General features: G+C 41.1%; 1 protein-coding gene across 1 annotated transcript in view; it reads right to left on the bottom strand.

Moving 5' to 3' along the window:
- The window catches only part of COL17A1 (collagen type XVII alpha 1 chain), a 57519-nt gene extending 41773 nt beyond the window's left edge, over window positions 1-15746 (bottom strand). Inside the window, exon 1 of the mRNA XM_086616436.1 lies at window positions 15674-15746. Within this exon, the coding sequence (XP_086472562.1) occupies window positions 15674-15746 (73 nt within the window). The remainder of the gene's footprint in view (window positions 1-15673) is intronic.
- Between the last annotated feature and the right edge of the window lie 560 nt (window positions 15747-16306).

The following is a 16306-nucleotide window of genomic DNA, read 5'->3' as shown; positions in this document are numbered from 1 at the left end:
TTTGGTTACTGAACTGAAAATCTGTTTTTCTCCTCAACTGTTTCCTTTCTACCGAAATTTGCCACCTACACCTTATATCATGTCCTTCCAAAGGCGTGTGGAATCTGAGTGATCATCCAAAAATGTTCACCTCTCCTTTATTCAACCTGTTTTATTCTCACCCTTCTTCAGCTTTTCTATTCCCGTGTTCTTAAACAAGTCCCAACAAAGGCGTGTCGTGGTTTCCTGCCTCACCCTACCCTTCCAATTATCTGACACTCACTGGAAAAAAAGATCTGCCTCCAGGAATCAAACTTTATTGAAAGCAAAACTGCTCCTACCTATTTGCTCAGGTAGATTAACCATTCAGATCCCAAACAGATAAAGGTGTGAAGGCTTACGTCAGGGAAAATGAACTGTTATGGCAGTGCTTTCTGATACATGATCCGAGATCTGTTTTGGTCTTTTCTTACAGAAAGTTACACAGCACCTACTGATGTCTCTGCAAAGCTGGCTGCAAGCTAACCATATTTTGGTGCCTGCAGTACAAGAGTCTAAACTCCAACTAGTACAAACTGCTGAAAACCACTCAAGTCAGTTGTCTGAACTGGCTTGCCAACTCCATAGATAATTATGCTTTATTCAGAAGGCAGCACTATTAATAAATAAAAGTACACCAGACTGAGTAAGGAACAAAATTTCTTCCATGTATGTCACCTGCAGACTTCTCACAATATAGGAACTGGAGCAGAAGAGCAGCCATGGTGGGTCAAAGCAGAACTCCATCTAGTTCCCAACCCTGTCTCCCACCATGGCCCATATTAACAGCCCTGGTAAGGCTATATGAACAGGACAAGGATATGCAGATATTTTTCCGGTGTACACTAGAGACTTCCTAAGCCAAAGGCAGCAGCATTGCAATCATTTCTTGATGGATTTTTTTCATTAATTTGTCTAATTAGTTTTTGAATCCATACAACATTATAGTATGTACAGTGTCCTACAGCAGAGATTTTCACAGCTTAACTATACCTTGTAAGAAGATTTTTCCTCCTACTGAACATGACAGCATCATTCAGTGCCCTGTGCTTCTTTCTAAGAATCAGAATTCACCTTGGCCTCTTGCATACTACACAGATTTTGACAGGTTCATACCACTGAATGGGAAAGAACTTGATGCTTCATGTGTATTTTTGCACAGACTTTTCAAGGGATTGTTGCTACGTACTGTGAAGCTCACTCTCTGTTCTTTTAAGTTCCATACTGGAGATTTCCCAGGGTGTGTAGGTGCAGGGCTGCTATACAGCACTACAATGCCACTCCAGAGGCTACACCCCATGTTTGTTGATGGGGATCAAGACTTCTTCAGAATTTATTAATGCATCTTCTAAATCCCAGAACTTGTATTATACTGATCTTTAATCAGACAGATACTAATGAAGCATAATTTCCTTCCTGCACGGAGGAAGCATCCATGACTCTGCCTTCTGAGCAATAATCAAAGGACATCTAGTTGTCTAAACAAGCTGCATGTGATAAATAAGTCATTAAAAGGTGTAGACCTCAGCCTGGCACCTGGCCAAACTGCGCTTGGCTTAAGCCTTGACCAAAAGGATAAAGGCGGCTTTAGCTTTTTAAACTTCATGTTCTTTGAACATGGCATATTACTGCCTCTCTTATTATCAACTGCACTTTAAACCTGCACTTTGGTCATCTCATTTTACATCTGCTTCCAGTAAAATCCACAGCTGTATGCTTCAGACATAGCCTGGCTCTTCACGGACAGAAGCTGTTCAAGAAAAGACAGCTCTGAATGCACTGGGCTATTCTAGCTCTGAAAGACCCACCAGCATGAGACAGACTCACTAGGATGGCACACAGACCTCACTGAAGCAAGAGAAGAGAGCTCGCATTCTCAGATAACGTCTTCCGAACTGGAGGAATTTTCTCCCTCCTTTAACTTTGTCTACCGGTTTTCTTTATATATGCATAAACAAAAGGTAGCCATCATCATTTTGATAAAATAAGAAAATTACATTATTTTAGTCCCTGCAATGTTGTCAGTGACAAAGACATTGGTTTAATCTTTCTTGAGAACAAAGTGTTCCTGGAGCATCTCTTCAGGAGTCATTTTGCCAATTCCTTACTGGAAAGAAAAAGAAGGTGGTGGTCGGGTATGACATAGAGGTACCTTAAAAGGAAACTGAAAATAAATTACATCTTGGGAATCACTGAATCTGCATTTAAAAGAGGAAATTTAGGTGAAGATGAAGTTAAGGATGTTGCCTGATGAAATACACTGATTAGATCACTCAGGATCCTAATGGGCAAGTGTCAACATCAAGGGCATAATTTAGAGAGGTCCTGAGCCTTTTACGGAAGTCCATGATTGCCTCACGTATTCAGAGCCACTGAACTGAACTGAACCAGTGTGGACTGGTGGTTAGAGCAGAAGAGGCAACTTGAGCTCCTCTTGGAGGTAACAATCACCATCTCCCCGTTCCCCCATCTGTCCCGCTCAATTTTGCTTGTAGAAGGTGAAGTCTGTAGACATGGAGTCACACCACTGCCGGGTGTACCTGGGAATGTATTACCAGACACAGAGTTTGCTGCTTTCCCTGTTCCCACCACAAGAAGTAGCTGCAAAGACTTTGAACTTTCAATCGATGCTTCAGTCTGGCAGCTATAGAAAACAAATCACAGTTGAAGACAGCATCATCTTCTCTCGTGAAAGATGCTCCAAAAGTTTACAGCAGCTGATGCTGGCACTGAAAAAGCTGAGAAGATGAGGCAGAGCTCCACACTGCACATTCACCGCACCTGGAAGTGGGCTGTGCTGTAGCACATCTGAATCACCTCCCACTCTGCAAGGGGAGCCCAAAGATAAAGAGTCCCAAAGCTGAACCAGCTGGTTTCGTCATGGCCATCCTCTAGCAGCTCAAGGTGTGTTCATGGTTTAGAAACAGCGAAGTGATGATAACTTGTTATCTTCAACTTCAAAGGGAGCTGTGGAGCCCAGGATAAGGTGTACATCAGTCTTACAATTCTTCCTCAGCTGACACATAAATTACACAGCCAGTAAACCAGCCAAGAAGCTGATTGGAACAGTGCAGGCCCACACAAGGCTGGTTCTCACAGGGAAGAAGAAACCACACCCATTTCTGGGTAGCAACTGCAGTTGCCTCTGTGCCTTGGTTTTGCACAATAGAGCTGGGCAGCTCCTGAACCAACCAGAGCCTCCCGAGTCACTCCCTTGACTCAATGCCCCAAGTTCATGGTTTGCACATCACTTGAGAAACTCACCATGAGTAACCTCAGGCATCAATAAAAGCCTTGTGGGGAACGGATCACTGCTTTTGGGGTGCTGGGGGGTGAGTAATGTCAGGATGCAAAAAAACATTGCTAACTCAGTCTCACCAGTCCCAAGAGACTTCAGTGATCAAGAGATGTCTTGGCTGTTTGTACTCATTAATATAAAAGCTGTACAGCTAAGGACTGACTTTTCTCTCTCCTTTTGGCTTTATATAGCATGTCACACAATGGGAGGCTTGCTACAGCTTCGAAGGTTTATCACAGTGCAAATAATAAGCAGCAATATTTATAATAAAGCTATATATGCATATGGAGCATTATAAAACACTGATCCTTCACAGTGCAGGACAAACTGAATTGTACTGGTCCACAGAGGAGGGCCTGGACTGTTCTGGTGGAGGACAGAGATTGGGAGGAGGTGGCTGAAGACTTGAGCTTGCTGCTCTTACTACTATCATGAGGACAGGAGAAGTGAGACTTTTCAGCAGCTGTAGACAGCTGTCTACCTCTGCTCAGAGAGAAGCCTGTACAGACACTAGGACCCTGATGCCCTCTTGGTGCTCTGCAACACAGCTGCCTAAGAGTTACCAGCAAGCATCCCAGCCCAAGGGCTGGAGATGCACATATGCTTTGTCTTGTGTGTCTGGGACTGCTCCCGATGTATGCCGCAGTGACAGATTCAAGACAGATCCAAACAAAACACACCTGTGACCTCTTAAAGTGCCCCTGTCCTCCATGCAGCTATGTACGTGCATTGATGTTTGGGCACACTTTACACCTTTATACAGGTCAGGCTGTACAGCCGGAGGTGGCTGGCAGAGCCAGGAGTTATCACCCACGTCAGATTCACCTCTAATGGCAGCAAGGCTGGGATGTTAACAGACCTATTTGCAAAAATGACCTGCTGTTATCCCTTCCTCCCCCTCTCCCTCTCTTCCCCACTCCTCCCTCACCCTTGGCAATTAAGGAGCTATTCCAGCTGTCCAGCAAACCACAGCATCTGCCAGGGAACACAGCTGTGAAGCAGATGGTCCTGATCACTGCCGCTTTGAGGGATATCTCTGTGAGTTTAAACTAAGTAACTTTCATCCATAAGACTCCTCTCCTTCCCAGCGCTGGTGTGATGAATAATCCCTTTCACTTTGTCCTCTAGGTAAGAGCTGCCTGCAACACATGCTGCGTACACCAGCAGCGGTATGAGCTGGACCGAGTCTCTTGTTTGATGCTGTTGGTTACAACCAGCCCACTGCCCAATTTGCTTGGCCAAAGACAAAGGAAACCAGTCCTTGAGTATTTTAAGAGAATGCAAAGCTTCATTCATAAGGCAAAATAATATCCTGTTCCCTAGCTTTTAGAAAACTACTGACTATTTGCAAGCCCACTCATGAACCTTTAAAACAGTTTTAGCACCAGTGTCTTTTAGACAAAAAACATGCACCAGAAAATGCATTATTTGCTAACCTCGCACATCAAGTGTTTCAGTCAGCCAGGCAACAAAGGGACACAACCAAAGCCAGATGACCTGGCTGTGGTGCTGCCAATATAAACAATGGAGAAAAGTCAAAGCAAACTGTTTACAAAGAACTGGCAGCGTGGAAAAAAAGCCCTTCTGGCAGCCGCAAAGAAAAGAAGATTTGATTTGTGAATTGCTCACCAGTCACATCCATGGTTGAAATTCCAAGCAATTAGTATTTCAAACAAACAATTCAACCAGTTCTACCTGCTGCCAGTTCAAAGCCTGCAAGTTTAAGCACCATTCCAAAAAGCAACACAGGGAGAACTGCAGTGCAACAGTGCAAACAGGACAAAAGCTGGAGAGAAAACTTTATCTTAGAGATCTGCCTCAGAAAATGATGAGTGTTGGCAAGTAAGTCTGATTTCTGTGGGCCATCTTGACAGAAAATTCAAAACACACATTGGCAAAAAAATCCTGATGGAAAATCTCTGCCAGGCTCAACTACAGCTTGCAGCAGCTCACCTCCTACACAGAGAGAGGGATTGTCATTAGCAGGATGGGAAACGCATGGGAGGGTGACTGAAGGGTCTCCAAGAACAGTTTTCTTTTGCTCTCCCCTTCTCCAGTGCTATAGATTCCTGCCCTGCAAGTCCTTTTCACCGCTAAGTTTCAAAGGGTCATTTTTGGATCCGGAATTATTTCACAGCCCAGACAGGATTTTCAGGAGACTTTAGGAACAGAAGTGCCACTGACGCTGTCACTCAGCTGAGTTTGTACATAGTGCAAGACCATCTCCTGAAAGTACCTGGGCACAGAGAATGAAATTGAACACGGCCAGCACACAAAGCCAATAGCTTACACCCGGTTCAGGAGCCTGGCCAAGACTGCGGATCACTGCAGGGGCAGTAAGTGAAGAAAGCACAAAATCTGTTGCTGCAGGGATGGCGGAACTGCAACTGAGTCTATCCGGTTTGTGGTACATCTTTGTATCCCATCCCCAAGCTCTCTAGCCATATCTACACTGTCAAGATCAAACTTTGCTTTCCTAATAATTTTCTCATTGTCCACGTTGTTTACACACAAGCATGTGCTAAGAGAACGTCAGCCTGATCTCCGGAGCAGCCTGGGGGCAGGCCCAGAGCATCAGCAGTGTCCAACACTCCTTCGCTCATGCAGTACACATCGATCTCACAGGTACAGATAAATATAAGCAGGAGTCACTAGTTTTCACATACCCCAAAAGGCCTAGTAGCCATCCCTAGAAGGTCCTCTAACCAATATGCAAGCGATTTTGCAGTGTGTCATCTCCAGAACTTGGCTTGTCCTAAATGCTGTGGTGAGACAGCGAACTCAAACTACCAGTTTCCTAGACCAAGACAAAAACAAGTACATGGAGCAAACATCAATGACTCAATGGATTTGGCAGGTTTACACTCATTCTTGAGGTGGGTCTTGTAGTGTATGTAGACCCTCTGCGGCCCTGCCATATGCAAGAGAAAAAGGGAGCTGCCTGAGAGACTCAGATCAATAAAGTGTATAGTGCCATGCACCGCTTCCCAGACAGCAGGGCTCCTGAATCTAGGTGGGGATCCCCAACACCAGGAGCAAGTACAATGAGCACATCTTCAAACAAATTTATCAATGATATAGCTTTGCGGGCCACTAAGAGAACATGCTTCCATTATCAGGGATTCTGAATAGAAGCAAATGATCACCCAGGGGAAAAAAAGGAATTGAGGTATAAGGAGATTTTAAATGTGTATTCAATACGTTCACTTTTCTGATTTGTAGCCTGACCATTTGAGGCCCGTTGTGGATGAAGTACATTTCACCCACCATTTTCAGCTGCAGGTTTTCTGAGGAACCTGTGGTAAGTAAAAGAAGCGTATTGCCAAATGATTTTAGTCTACAATGGAGGGATTTTCCCCTCCCTTTGAAAATCTTTAGAAGTCTGCAAGTTGCAAAAGGCTGGAAACTATTGTAACAGGTCAGAAAAAACAGGTTAACAGCACAGAACATGCAGCACAAGAATACTGTGTATGGTTTGATCCCTTCTGCAGGGATGGAAAATACCTAGCAATCTTAGATTCAGGATAGAAAATAAATGATGCTTTAAATTCAGTCTATTTTACTAATACAGACCTTTGCTGGGCCCCATCTATATGGTACACCAGTCTGTCACTTTAGGAAATATCAAAGCATTAAAAAAATTTAAAAATAGCCAAATCAAGATTCTGAGCTTTTCAATTTTCATTTTTGTACACAATAGGCTTTTTGCAGTCCATGAATAGCACGTCTATCGTGCACACGTGCACATGTGTATGTTGGTCATGAAACTGCCTTTGTTGTGAGTTTCAATTAGAAAACAAAAGGACATTGAATACAACAACCTGGTTTTGTACTCCAGCAACACTATTGAAGATTTTGTGTTGCTTAAAGGATGAGTTTTTCCTCAAGAGTATACAGCAGTTAGGAGAAGGGGAAAAGACAGATCCAGAATCAAGACAATCTCTCCAATGTTTACAACAGAGGAAATAATTGATGGAGCAGAATCATTAGCTGGCTGAAAACTCTCCATCGATTTTGTTTTTCACACCACTTTTATAGAAAAGTTTACAAGAAAAAAATATTTTTGTTTTCAACAGAGTCTGAAAATGACAAAAAGTGGAAAATTTCTTTTTGTTCCTTTCCTCTTTTTTTTTTTCCATGGCAGTAAGGGGAACCATTTGGAATATAGGCTTTCCCAAAGCAAATGGCTTTAAAAAAAAAATAAAGCTTTTTAGAACATTTTTCAACATTTCTTTTTGACTTTTAGAATTTAAAATTAAAATCCCTCGCACTAAGAATTAAACAAAGAAAACCATGATGCATTTCTTCCAAAACTGTTTGCTTAAATAGATCGCATTTGTGAACCCTCTTTGCTAACTTTTTCAAGCTGTAGTCTGGTTCTAGGCAGAACTTGAAGAAAGTCACTGCTAAATGAGGCTGGTACAATCTAAACCCAGAAATGATAAGATAAGAATAAGACAGCTGATTTTTCACACCTGTAGGGTGGTAACTTGGACATTGCTCCCACATAATATTTTTCTGGGATCGCTCTTTGTAGTAAAGGGAAGTGAAAGCATAAAACTTTTATATCCATATTTCTACTTCTTTATCAGGCGTTATGTTTATGTTATATCTATATTTCTACTCCTTTAACAGGCTATGTTTTTAAACATTTTGAAAACACATATTTCATGTGATTTTTCACTCAGTTCTGACAGGTTTACACAGCTAAGATGCAAGAGCAGTAATTCGTCTCTCCAAGTTTCTATCTTCATATTTGAACTCTCCTGAGACCAAATGATGGAGCAGATACCGTCTGGCACTACATTAATACTGATGGGGTAAGAGTTAGTTCGAAATCTGTGTCAAAGCAAAACCAGGTTTTTGTGGAGAAGCAAGAGAAGGCCAGCCCAGTAGCGAATATATTCATCTGGAATATGCAAACATCTGTACAGTGATTTAAACCTGTAATTTTCACATTGTTCTCTCTAACCCTGTGATCAGACAGGCTGCCCTGGGCTGAAGGAGCTTTGAGAAAATGTTTCCTGTAATGGTAGATTTCTGGGGGAATCGTCAATCTTAGGTGGTAATGTTTCTGAGGGGAAAAAAAGTGACTTTGTATAAACATGTTAGAACAGCTGTGCTCTGTATGTCCTGGGAAGTTCTGACTATCTCCTGGGCCCATGCATGATGAAGACTGAGGCCATTCAGCAAATTTCCTGAGTCAGACTTTGAATACAAGATTACAGAGTTCTACAAGATTTCTGCTCGAGAGATGGTCCCTGTCAACGTGATTCTTCTCCTTCTTCGCTAGGAAGGCACTTCCTGTGATTAGGCTCTCAAGCATTTCAGGGTGGCGCTCATTTTTCACTGCCAAAGTAAACAACAGCATGAAAAGTCCCTGCTGGGCTACTAAGGCGTTCCCTCTAAGGGAACACGCTCTCTTGTGAGCCCTGTTTATTGCCACCGATCACTGGGGATTTATCATGGATTGGCATTTATCACAGTAAAGATTGATGTTACCACCAGGGATGGGCATTTCAGCTCACATTAGCTTTTTGGTTTCATGGGCGCTTCACAACCATAAATCAAATTCAAACATACGCTTATCGAGTATTGCAAAAGAGTTTTAAACCAAGAGACTGGTTTCCATTAGCATAAAGCTGGATTGGGCTTGTTTCTGTTGCATTTGTTTAGACCTGCATTAACACCATGCACTATAAAGGAGCAACCTGGATCTTACTTTGGTTCTGAAGGCGACATCATACCACTTGCCATAACTGCTTGTTGCAGTGTGAAACTGTTTTTATTCCTATTCCTATTTCTATTTCTATTTATTTGCTGAACTGGTCCTCAGAAAGGCTTGAATCCTTCTTCCTGGCTGCTGTCATGCTGCACCTGCTTTTCCTGGGGCACACAGCCTCAGCTGCCATGTGCAGGCTTGCAAAGCCTCAATTTAAATGGCACTCCTTTATTAGAGGATACATTCCAGGGGCATAAAATACTATTATCCAATATACATGGCTAGAAGACTGCTGATCTCCTGCAGGACTGCAATTACAAGACAGGACATGAGACTCTTGGTAAGATCACTCTCCAGAACGCACCTCGCATGGCAGCTGGAAGCTGCATACACATTCTCAGTACTGAGGCTGGAGACTGCCTTGGAGACTCTTCTTTCTCACATTGTAAAAACTACTGAAGTAAAGAACGAGTTAATCTTATTGAGAGCTAGTAACACTTCTTCAGAGTTCTCTTCTTTGGAAACTTTTGCCTACATTACTGTAATTATGCTTCCATCACTTTTTTCTCTCTTCCCTTCTTCAAGAACTGCTAAGTATCCTCTTCAAGACATAGATATCAACTGTCCTCTCTCTATTCCTTTCACGAATCTTCCTCATCTCCTATTTTTAGCAGAGAGCTATGGAAATTTATTAATCCATAAGTTTTGTGGTCATAGGAGGGAAGATGGTATTTCAATCCACGTGACTGGCAGCAGAGTTGTGTGAGCTGTTGTACTGAAGTTTTTCAAATCTAGTACCTTTCCCTGGTCTATTCACTTCCACTGTGTCTTGAGCTACTCTTTATTTACAAAATTGAACTGTTCATTTAACTTACAGTGCATTGTTTCTACTCCTTGATTTAATACCTGAAACTTTAATTTACAAGCGCTGGGTTTTTTAGCTTTCCTGACTATTTTTTCCAAAAAACAGATCACCATCTGCACTGAGTTCTGCTGGAAGGATATTCACTCCATTGAGGCAAGCAAAAACACCATCAGATCTATACTGCAGGGGTAAATTGTGCATAACACCTGTTTTGATAAGCATTTATTAATGATAGAAGTAATGTTCATTTATCCAGAAATGTCAGCTATTACACTGGTTACAGTACCAATTTAAGTATGTGTTTTGTAGGCTGCTATGTACACTTTTTCTAACTCAATCCCTCCCCCATCTCTTCAGCTCAGTAAATTACTGATAAAGTTAAGAATTGGATTATTGCAGATAAGAAGTATATAGTTTATAGCACCAATAAGAAGTTGAGTCCCGAATGAAAGACTGATACAACAGAGGTTTTTTTTAAAAAATAAATGCTGGTTTTGGTAAGCAAAGAGGCTATAAAGTCCAAAGCTGCTATATTCTATACTGCGCACAGGACCTATGGCAAGGATGCAGGGAGAATATGTGAGAGGGTAAGAAAAATACTTTATTTTTATTGCAGAATAGATCTTTAAAGCGATACAACCCAGAAGCTCATATCCCAACTTCAATACTGAATCCACAGAAGCTTTGATCTACAGATCTGAAAGCAGGGTAAATCCTTTTGTCCTCAACAGAGAGATGGGAGGCTTACGGTGGAAGACATCAAATTAGGCTGTGATGGATTTGATCACAGGTTCTAAATCACTTGTGGACCAGCACAGTATCTTTCTCCTCCTAATTACATGTCTTTAATCCATATGATTAAAATCTGAAGCCATTTCAAATACATCAACCAATTTCTTAGGAAATGGAAAAAGGTGGATGCACTGAATGATTATGTCAGATTTTCAGTCCTTCAACAAAGATGACAGATGCACTGCACAGAATAACAACAGTCAACAAGTTTCGAACTATCTGTCATGTGTAACTACACGTGCCATAGCAAGGCATGATAAGCAACCTTTGACTCCACAATAACACATCAAAACAGGCATTAAAGGAGTCACACTGTTCAGCAGATCTGAAGCTGAGTCAGAGCCTGCTAAGATCTCTTTCAATAGGGAAGTTAAAGGTGTCTTTGTCTAGAACATACTTTTATCCTGACTTTCAAGGTGAACTGATTGTTTACAAAAAGACACCTTTGTATCAGCTTTGCAGAAAGCACAGGGGTCTGTCTTTGTTCAACCTGATCACTGAAAAGGTTTGGAGAGGGTAAAGTGTCTACAGTGTGCTGCCTGCTCTATGGTGGTTATCCTGGAGGTAATACTGATCTTCGCTCTGTTCATAAGGAAGATGGCACAGACTGAAATAAGATCTTGCCCAAAACGTACAAGGTCTATTTTTCTTAAATTCTGTTGCTGTATATGGATTTTTATAAATGCTCACTATTTATCTCTTTCACAATGCATTTCATCTGTATCTTGTGTTGAAGTTAATTATAGCATAGATTTCCTTCTGTTTTGATATGCCAGCACTTCAGTGATCTTGATCAAGTTTCATACCTACATGAAACACTCTGGCACAAACTTCCTGTCCATACAAACATTCCCACACAGACAGAACAGACCAGAACCACAAGGAACAGTCATGACATAGACTCAATGCTTCTCTTCAGAAACCATTTTGGAAAAAACAGATACAAGGGTTAAAACATGCCAGTCCCTGCACATTCTTTTTTGCCTTGACCCTGAGTTAATCATGAAGGGACATACATAAAAGCTGGAAACTGTGGCTGGAGTTACAGAGTAGTTAGAGACACACCACTTATCAATAGTTAGAATGAGAGTAAATATTTGAGCAACACTACAAAAGTCATAGCTGAAACTTGTTTAGAAACAAGTGTTTTTCAATCTGTTTTATGATCCCTCACTGTTACTTAATCTAGACCATCTTTTAGTTTGCAGCTTTCTTCTTATGTGGGTTAAAAGCAGAGTTCAGCACCATTCATTTATGCTCCCATTCCCTCACATCTCTCCAAGTGTCCCGCTTTTCATTAGAGATTGTGCTTCTGCAATCAAATCTCTCGCCAGACACATCTTTGCCATCAAAACCACAAGTGACATGCTAATTCCAACCAAAAATCGTTCATTGAAGGATAAATAAAGAGAAGATTTGTGACCCAGAAGAGAGGAGAACAGATCACTGCGGGTCTGTGGCCTTTTGATATTATTTATTTCTGCTTCATAAGAACACAGAGGTACAACGCAGTCTGTGGAATATCTATGCATGCGTGTACATGGTGTAGTAGTAGTAAACCCAGTAATAATAATTTCTATAGAAATCATGCAGCTCTTTCATGCATGACGGTCTTACAGTAAGTTCATGCACACTTAGAACCCAGATGTTCCAAGTTTCTGCATCTACCACAATTCATCGAATTGATCTGTAACTCATCGTTACAACCAAAATGACAATGTTAAGGTGACAACTGTATGGCCAGCTCTGAAACATGCCAGAGCTGATTGAGAAGTGTTTATTTTCAGCAGGACTCATCCTTCTCTGGAACTAGGCAGGAATGCTTCTTCATTTTAACTGCTGACTTTTTTCACACATTTCTCCTGATAGTTACAAGAAAAACATGATCCTAAGCCAGCCAGGGTCACACTGCCTTGCACAATGGGGTTTCTCCTGGAATAGCTCACAATTTTTGCAAAAGGTTAGTATTACAATTTCAGTTGCAACAAGTAGAACAACAAAAATATAAACAAGGAACATTCAGAGAAAGACAATGAGCAGTAGCTGGCTTTACTTGGAAAGTCTCTACATAATCTGGCTCCTCGACTCAGAGTTACTCTTTCACTCCTTGCTCTCCCCACGAATGGCCACCAGTAGTTCTATTGCTCCTTCACATAACGTTGCCTGCAAGAGGATCTCATTTTACAAACCAGCATTTCTCCAGTGCCAAGAAGGTATTAAAAATCAAAATTAAAAGGAGTAATGGTGAGATGATGGTAAGTACACTATGCTCCAGCTGCTCAGCTGGTAGGGCAGAACCCTGGGGGGAAAGGAAGCTTTTATTTTCAGTGCGTTCCTTGTACCAGAGCTTGAACACTGACTTCACACTAGCAGATTATTTTTTAAATAGCTCTGAGTAAGACATTTGCAAGTGAACACTCAGAACTTGGATCCAAGCTATTTAACTAGCTTTTGCTTCCAGTTTCTGGCAGTTTTTCTGACTTGGCTCTAAACCTTCTGACTGTGCCCATCTCTCTGCTTGAAAAATCCTGTTTTTTATGCAAAGCACCAAAGTATTGCCTTTCCCAAGAGCCAGGTCTGTTTTTTGTCACTTCTTCTCAGCAAGATGACTGGCTGGAAACTTGGTATTCAAACTTTTCAATTCAGAGCAATCCAGATTCTTACTGATTTTCTTCCATTAGAAGTTCAGCTTGTGAGACCTGTGATAACACACAGCCTTCTCTTATAAAAATCAAGGCACTCTGGGCTCATCCTCACTCCGTATGTTATGTGCTGGGATGGATCTTTGTGGGTGTATTTATTGTAATCACAGGGTTGCCAGTTGCATGTTATGGTGGCTGCTTTCCTTACTCGGTGCCTGAAAAGGAGCTGCTCTTTGGGTTCTACTTTAATAACATCCATGATCAAAGTTGTCAGCCGAAGGCTTTGTAACCACAATACCTAAAGAGGTTTTTAGTTTACAGCATAAATTAAAGAGTTCAGAACAAAATATTTACACTCTTCCCCCAAATATGAAAAATCCGTACTAAGAAAATAGTTCTGTTAGGTATGATGGCAAGATAAAAATAATGGATAAAACATAGTGTAAGTGGTGATCTGAAGTGAAGAACCCTCGCTAGGAACTGTGTGTATTTTTTGAGTTTGGTACATTGAGTTCACCAAATCCTGTTTCTTTTGTAAAGATTGAGGTATCTACAGGAGCCCAATAAGAACACTGACCCACTGCTCCCCCTTCTGACAGAGTAACATTTGCCAAGTCTATAAGGATGAACTCTCTGAGAGTCTTTATACCTTTATTTTGAAGTATATGTGTAATTTTAAGCACATAAAATTATACAACTGTAGAGAATAAGGTTGAAAAGGCCTTCAATTAGCTATCTTGTCCATCTCTCTGTCCCAAGACCTAGCTCCATCATAACGGTTCTTGATAGATTTATCTTTAAAAGACTTTTAAAAATTTCCATGAGGTTTCAAAGCCTCTTGGGGTGATCTGGGTCATATCTCACCATACTTGCTGTTAGAAAATGTCTTGAGTTCCAAAACAAGTTATCACCTGCTTCAGCTGAGGATCACTTCCTCTCTTCCATTATCACTGTAACTTATCTCCTTTCTTGCCACCACCGTTTTTGTATTGAATGCTTTTGTCGTATATGCCATTAAGGTTTTCAACAGCAAACTAAGCTTTTCCTGCTCCTGCAGCTTTCCTCAAACACTGAGTTTCCTAGACCTCTGATCACTAATAACTACTGCTAGCCTTCATGGGGACTACCCACACGCTTAAAGCTGCATGGATACTGAAGTACTGTGCTGAACTGGGGACTTCATTCCTAACGTTGCCCAAGGCTGTCAAATACATGCTGGTCTAGTTTAATTGCATTACACTTCAGTTAATTACTGTTTTGATAATAACAATCTGGTAGTTTTGCAAATGTCTTTAAACTTGTAACTGCAGGTAAAAACTACCATATTTTGCTGGTGAAGGACAACCAGTGCCAAATTGTTGTGAACCTCACCAACCGGACCAGCAGGCAGTGTTTAACTTAAAGTTTCACAAGATATTTCCTTAACAGTGCAGGCATGAAACTGTGTGTATTGGAAACCAGTGTTCTTAATATTTCTGTAAGTAAATTGTTTTGCAATAAACACGCATGCCCAATACCTAATGCTTACTGCGACTTTACTACACACATATATCCCCATCCGCATCAGTAAAGAGGTTCCATCCCCTCCATTTCTGTACACAAAACACAGAAGACAAAATAGCATCTGTGGTAGCTAATGCACATCAAGTGTATGCAGGCAAGCAAAACACAAAGAAATCCACAAGCCAATACATGCACATAAAATATTATAACAAAAACTCAGGAAGACATAGACCAAGTGGGAAGAAGATGGAATGGAAACAGAGACTAAGCAATTGCCAGAGTCAAGAGCAATCAGCAATCAGCACAGGAGGAGGGCAGTGAACTGCGGCTGGGCTGGTGTTAAAGAGGCTATTAGAATTACATGCTCCTGCTTCTGTTCTCTTTACTGTAGCTACTTGCAGTGTCAGTGAAATCCCTCAGCTTTTCCTAAAACAAGGGCACAGTGTCTGCACAACAAACTAGTGAAAAAAGACCACCATCTAGAAGCAATACAAGTAAGCATACAATAAAAAATCAAGATGTACAGCTCCCAACATATAAACAACTTAGCAATAAACAAGCATATGATCAAATACAGGAGAACTGTTTGTTATGTACTTGCGTGCATGTGAAACATTCACAGAATATTTCTGTGTCAAGTATTCAGGAACTGTTAGGGACAACTCCGAACAGTATTTTAATGGATAGAAAGAATATGCTAAGAGTGTCTCTTCAATGCATTTTTAAATTTTTTGCTTTACCTAGGATCTTCATTTTTAAACCATCAGTGTGACAACACAGTCAACATTCATTTGTGGAAGATATTCTAAAGATGCTTTGATTTGAACACATACCCATCTCTTCATGAAAGAGCTTCCTGATTTGGTGACCGCCTCTTGGGATTCCTCCACCGGAGATGATGAACATTTAGTCACAGTTTAATCACCTCCAGTGTCAGTTCGAACATGGCTGCAGCTGTGGGGCATAAATGTAAAAGGAATCTTAGATTGCAGTTGCATTCATTCTAGTAATGGCTTTAATAGGCCAAAATACTGAAAAAGGCTGCGCCTCCCATTTAACTGCTTCCCACAAAGAAAGCACTTGAGGAGCATTTAATCTTACCCCACTTTTCCTACCTTTCTTCTATTCAAATTATGCAGATGAAAAAATTCTTACAAATCAATTAAATGAAATTAGTTGTTGATACAAAATCATCAATTCCCATGAAATCAGCTAAGCTAAAGATGAAATTGGCCCATGTGGTTTTGCTGTTTCAAAAGCAAGTGCAGCAAAAATTAATAGCAGCAATAGAGTTTATCACGGTGACTTCAGGGCGTGGGGTTTGATCCTCCACATTCGGGATGACAAGTCATTGCAACTTCTCCATTGTATCTGTGAGGATGATAATATTCTGGATTACTCTTTGTAATGTATCACACATGATTAAGCAGGGTGCACCCATACATGCACTGTTAATCCTAGAAAAA

The sequence above is a fragment of the Tauraco erythrolophus genome, chromosome 9 (genome assembly GCF_009769465.1).
Source record: "Tauraco erythrolophus isolate bTauEry1 chromosome 9, bTauEry1.pri, whole genome shotgun sequence".
NCBI classification, from domain to species: Eukaryota; Metazoa; Chordata; class Aves; order Musophagiformes; family Musophagidae; genus Tauraco; species Tauraco erythrolophus.
The sequence above is the reverse complement of the archived record's forward strand: the minus strand, read 5'-3'. Positions and strand labels throughout refer to the sequence as shown.